The sequence below is a fragment of the Amblyraja radiata genome, chromosome 38 (genome assembly GCF_010909765.2).
Source record: "Amblyraja radiata isolate CabotCenter1 chromosome 38, sAmbRad1.1.pri, whole genome shotgun sequence".
Classification (NCBI taxonomy): Eukaryota; Metazoa; Chordata; class Chondrichthyes; order Rajiformes; family Rajidae; genus Amblyraja; species Amblyraja radiata.
Genome location: NC_045993.1, coordinates 7,100,854 through 7,106,886, shown reverse-complemented (window position 1 = coordinate 7,106,886; position 6,033 = coordinate 7,100,854). Strand labels below are relative to the sequence as shown.

At 49.1% G+C, this 6,033-nt stretch overlaps 1 protein-coding gene across 3 annotated transcripts in view; it reads left to right on the top strand.

The window, feature by feature from the left end:
• The first annotated feature begins 2,943 nt into the window (after nt 1–2,943).
• LOC116966971 (tubby protein homolog) overlaps nt 2,944–6,033 on the top strand; it is a 26,833-nt gene continuing 23,743 nt past the window's right edge. For 2 of the 3 annotated variants that reach the window (XM_033013375.1, XM_033013372.1), the window contains exon 1: nt 2,944–3,037. Coding sequence is in view for 2 of the 3 variants with exons in the window: in XM_033013372.1 (XP_032869263.1) it covers nt 3,009–3,037 (29 nt within the window). In the remaining variant the exon portion in view is untranslated. The remainder of the gene's footprint in view (nt 3,038–6,033) is intronic. The other variant, XM_033013374.1, reaches the window with a different exon arrangement.

Genomic DNA, 6,033 nt, shown 5'->3' with positions numbered 1-6,033 from the left:
GAACCAGCAACTGACAGTGCTGGGATACCATGGAAACTTCGCCCAATGGACAACCCTGCTGCCTCATGAGAAACACCAAGGATGGAGTCAGCTGCTGACAACTGGAGATACTTCGGGTTCATAAATAACTTGGGACGGAGAGGGAGGGGATGCAAGGGTTACTTGAAGTTAGATAAATCAATATTCATAACGCTGGATTGTAAGCTGCTCAAGTAGAATATGAGATGCTGCTCCTCCAATTTGCGTTTGGCCTCACTCTGACAATGGAGGAGGCCCAGGAAAGAGAGATCAATGTGGGAATGGGAATGGGAATTAAAGTGTTTGGCAACCAGGAGATCAGGTAGGTCCAAGGTACACAAAAATGCTGGAGAAACTCAGCGGGTGCAGCAGCATCTATGGAGCGAAGGAAATAGGCGGCGTTTCGGGCCGAAACCCTTCTTCAGACTTCTTCAGACAGGTAGGTCCAGGTGGACTGAGCAAAGGTGTTCAGCGAAACGATCGCCCAGTCTACGTTTGATCTCGCCGATGTATAAGAGTCCACATCTTGAACAACAGATACTGTAGATAGATGCCGAACTGGGCAAGTGCTTGCTGCCTTGCAGTGGGCAGTATCACACAGTGATGTGGGAGTTCTGCGCTGTTGGAAAACTGTACTAGGAAATTATTGCACTATTGGTGAGGCTGTGCCAAGTGTCAAAGGGACCGTATTGAGGGACTGCTGCAATGCCAGAGGAGCAGTACTAAGAGAACATCATCTTTTTGGACGGACGATGCTAAGGAAATACTGCAAGGTTAGAGACGAAGTTCTGATAGCTTGTTAAAAGAGAGATTGCACTGAGGGAGCACTGGCAGATTTTAGAGAGCACTGTGGTCATAAGGACATAAGTGATAGGAGCAGAATTAGGCCATTTGGCCTATCAAGTCTACTCCAATTGATGGAAGATAGACACAAAAAACTGAAGTAACTGAATGGGTCAGACAGCATCTCTGGAGAAAAGGAATAGGTAATGTTTTGGGTCGAGACCCTTCTTCAGCCTCTATCTTGATTGATCTGTATTCATAAGTTCACAAGTTATAGGAGCAGAATTAGGCCATTCAGCTCATCAAGTCTACTCCACCATTCAATCTGATTTATTTCTGCCTCCTAATCCCATTCTCCTGCCTTCTCCCCATAACCCCTGACAATCTGACATCCGTACGAATCAACGAACAACTAACTAAGAAGCGTTCACATTTGCTCATGTAAAATTGAGGACCTATTACCATGGAAGGTAGTTTCTACTGTATGGGATAATTTTTATTTATTCGTTCTTATTCAGGGATCTGGAAATTACTGGCATAACCCCTGACGCATTTACCCCATCACCCCTGACACTTACATAGATACATAGAAAATAGGCGCAGGGGTAGGCTATTCGGCCCTTCAAGCCAGCACCGCCACTCAATGTGATCATGGCTGATCATCCACAATCAGTACCCCAGTCCTGCCTTCTCTCCATATCCCTTGATTCCTCTAGCCCTAAGAGCTCTATCTAACTCTCGTTTGAATGCATCCAATGAATCGGCCTCCACTGCCTTCTGAGGCAGAGAAGTCCACACATTCACAACTCTCTGGATGACATTTTTTTTCCTCATCTCAGTTCAAAATGGCCTACCCCTTATTCTTAAAATGTGGTCCCTGGTTCTGGACTCCCCCAACATCGGGAACATATTTACTGTATCTAGCTTGTCCAATCCCTTAAGAATGTTATATGTTTCAATAAGATTTCCTCTCATCCTGAATTCCAGTGAATACAAGCCCAGCTGCTCCATTCTTTCATCATATGACAGTCCCTCCATCCCGGGAATTAACCTTGTGATCCTACGCTGCACTCCCGCAATAGCAAGAATGTCCTTCCTCAAATTAGGAGCCCAATACTGCACACAATACTCCAGGTGTGTTCTCACCAGGGCCCTATAGAACTGCAGAAGGACCTCATTGCTCCTATACTCAAATCCTCTCGTTATGAAAGCCAACATGCCATTAGTTTTCTTCACTGCCTGCTGTACCTGCATGCTTACATTCGGTGACTGATGTACACGCAGGTCTCATTGCACTGCCCCTTTTCCTAATCTGACACCATTCAGATAGTAATCTGCCTTCTTGTTCTTGCCACCAAAGTGGATAACCTCACGTTTATCCACAATATACTGCATCTTGCACTAATTAAGAATCTATCTATTTCTGCTTTAAAATTATCCATTGACTTGCCCTCCGCATCCTTCTGTGGCAATGAATTCCACAGATTCACCACCCTTATGGTTATGGGGAGAAGGCAGGAGAATGGTGGTAAGAGGGGAAGATAGAAGAAGGGTTTCGGCTCGAAACGTTGCCTATTTCCTTTGCTCCATAGATGCTGCTGCACCCGCTGAGTTTCTCCAGCACTTTTGTCTACCGAAGATAGATTAGCCATGATTGAATGGCGGAGTAGACTTGATGGGCCGAATACATAGATACATAGAAAATAGTTGAAGGAGGAGGCCATTCGGCCCTTCGAGCCAGCACCGCCATTCATTGTGATCATGGCGGATCGTCCCCTATCAATAACCCGTGCCTGCCTTCTCCCCATATCCCTTGACTCCACTAGCCCCTAGAGCTCGATCTAACTCTCTCTTAAATCTTATAGCCTAATTCCGCTCTTAATTGTTTACAGTGTGCTATGTTTACATATTCAGTTGTGTGGCTGCAAGTAAGAATGTCATTGTGTTCTATCTGGGACATATGACAATAAGGATCCCTTGGTCTCTCGTGACCTCATGGACAGGGGGTGGTGGGCCTGTCCCTTTAAGGGCCAAGGCGGGCGGAGATGTGACGCGACAAAGGGGGCGTTCCAGCCTGAAGGTGACGTCAGGTAGCCGTGGCAACCGGCGGCCAATGGCAGTGTCGGCATCTGTTTAAGACGGGGCGCCGCGGCCGGGACGAGAGGGGACTGCGGAAGTAGCGGCGGGGCGGCGGCGTGTGAACTAGGATGAGTTCCATGCTGGTGGACATGGCCAGGTAGGGCAGCCCAGGCTGCAGCCGCTCTCAGGGCCGCTCCAGCAGGCAGGGAGGGAGGGGGACTGGCGCTTGACAGCAGCTGTGTGGGACCCTTCCTCCCTTCCCATCCCTTCCCATCCCTTCCCATCCCCTCCCATCCTCTCCCATCCCCTCCCCTCCCCTCCCCTCCCACCCCTTCGATCCCCTCTCCTCCCCTTCCATCCCCTCTCCCCCCCTTCCATCCCCTCTCCCCCCCTTCCATCCCCTCTCCCCCCCTTCCATCCCCTCTCCTCCCCTTCCATCCCCTCTCCTCCCCTTCCATCACCTCCCCATCCCTTCCCTCCCCTCCCTCCCTCCAACCCCTCCTCCTCCTCCTCCCTGGCTCCAGGAGGTTTGGACCCAGACACGGTTCCAGAGTGAGTGAAGTTGAAACCCAGTAGCACATACACCACAGTGGCGAGTCTCTGTGCCAGTGGTGCCAGAGGAGCTGTCATGAGACCCAGTGGCAGGCACCACGAGAAGTAGTGGCATCTGAGTCGGACAGCCACACAGCAAGTGTAATGGCAATTTCTTAACTTTCTCAATGTCCAACTTTGATAGCCATTACTACCCAGGGATGTGGTGGAGATATAGCTTATGCACAAGACAGCAGATAGCAAAAATGAATCTTCCAGTCCAGGCAAAAACTAATCCAATCTATGATCTGCGCTAGCCTCCTCAGGTGTTGACACGTCCCTCTACATGTCAAATCCCACCCACAAGCATACAAGAGGATAAAACTGGAAATATCTAGACATGGCTATAATATACTAGCTTAAGCATAAATGGGTCCCACAGCAAGGAAACAGGTTTTTGTCCATTTTCCAGCATCTGCAGTTCCTTCTTAAACAGGTTTTTGTCCATGCCTACCAAGATGCCCCATCTAAAATACTCCCATTTACTCCCGTTTGACCCATTGTCCTCCAAACTTTTCCTACCCATGTACTTGTCCAAATGCCCTCAACATGTTGTTTTTCTACCTGTCTCAACTACTTCCTTTGATAGCTTGTTTCATATGACAACCTGTGAAAATGCTGTTCCTTAGGTTCCCATTAAATCTATCCGCTCTCATATTGAACCTCTGCCCTCCAGTTCTTAATCTGGTGATTGGTACCAGGGTTTACAGTGGGACCAGCGCCCTCTTCTCCCACTGCCCACTGTATTTCCAGGGCGTCTTTCACCAGTCACTTTGAACCAGTTACCTAAGCTCAGCTGTTCTGCATTAAGCCCTTGTCAATCGGATTACCCTCTAATTTGGGCGTCAGCATTTGAGGGATTAGCCATCTCAAGGCTCAATCCCTCACTGTCAGTTGCTCGTGCAAACACACAGCCCTCCCTTCAATCCTTGCACCCGTTCTTGTATCAAGATACCTTTTGAGCTGGACGGTTTGCAAATGGAGTCCAGCACTGATCTGTGAGTAGACACAAAAGTAACTGGAGTAACTCAGCGGGACAGGCAGCATCTCTGGAGAGAAGGAATGGGCGAAGTTTCGGGTCGAGACTGATGGCAGGGGAGAGAGATAGAATGTAATCGGAGACAAGTAAGACTGGTCGGAGAACTGGGAAGGGGGAGGGTATGGAGAGAGAGGGAAAGCAAGGGTTACTTGAAGTTAGAGAAGTCAATGTTCATATCGCTGGGATGTAAGCTGCCCAAGCGAAATACGAGGTGCTGTTCCTTCAATTTGCGCTGGGCCTCACTGACAATGGAGGAGGCCCAGGACAGAAAGGTCAGATTGGGAATGGGAGGGGGAGTTAAAGTGCTTTGTGAGTATTGTGGCATGTGAATGGAAGTGTGGAGTCCACCCTGCCTACACCAACATGCCTCAATGACGTCCGCTTTTGGCTACGTTCACTGAAGAGGCAAAGGGCAAAAAGGTCAAGGGAAGATGAAGCCAATGAAGTAGTAATGACTGGGCTTTCGGCTTTTGAGTTGTTGATTTCAGGGGAAGGGATAAACAGTCTGTCTCAGGGACCAGAGCGATGTTATTACTGGGTGTGAGCATGGGTTGAAAGGGAGAGGGAATGTAAAGGGTGTGAGTGAGGGAGAGTGGAGGCGAAGAGAGGGCCAGTGAGGGGATGTTTGTGGGGAGAGTTGGAGGAAATATGTCTATCTTCATTTGTGTCTATCATCGGCAAAAGCCAGCATCTGCAGTTCCTTCCTACACGCATCTTGTTGCTTTGACGGAATCCTAGCAGTTTGGATTCACTCCTGGAGACTGGAATCTCCTAGTGGCCAGGGGCATGCCTCAAATTGCCAGCTCTAATCTATCAGCTCCCTGGGGAGAACTTTTCCCACGGGGAGTCCTCGCCTCCTCACGCTGCGGTGACCGTGTTTAAAAGGCACTGACCCTGCTGAAAGGACATCCTGTGCTCTTGCTATCATGGCGATGCCACGTGCCAACGATGCAATGACGATGTAAGCTCAGAGTCTTGTGTTCCACGATCAGGATCGTTGCAGCGGGAGCAAGTGCACTGTTCTGCACAGTAAATCCTGGATTTTACATCTAGCTTTGTACTGACAATAGACAATAGGTGCAGGAGTAGACCATTCAGCCGTTCGAGCCAGCACCGCCATTCAATGTGATCATGGCTGATCATCCCCAATCAGTACCCCGTTCCTGCCTTCTCCCCATATCCCCTGACTCCGCTATCTTTAAGAGCCCTATCTAGCTCTCTCTTGAAAGTATCCAGAGAACCAGCCTCCACCGCCCTCTGAGGCAGAGAATTCCGCAGACACAACTCTCTGTGAGAAAAAGTGTTTCCTCGTCTCCGTTCTAAATGGCTTACCCCTTAATCTCACGACAACTCCTAGACCCACTCCATCACTGACCCTGCAGTAGCTCCAGAACTGTCCTACGCTGCATGGTATCTACCTCATTGGAGACTTTCTCATGAAGTAGATGGGAGGAAGGAACTGCAGATGCTCATTTACACCGAAGATAGACACAAAATGCTTGATTAACGCAGCGGGCCAGGCA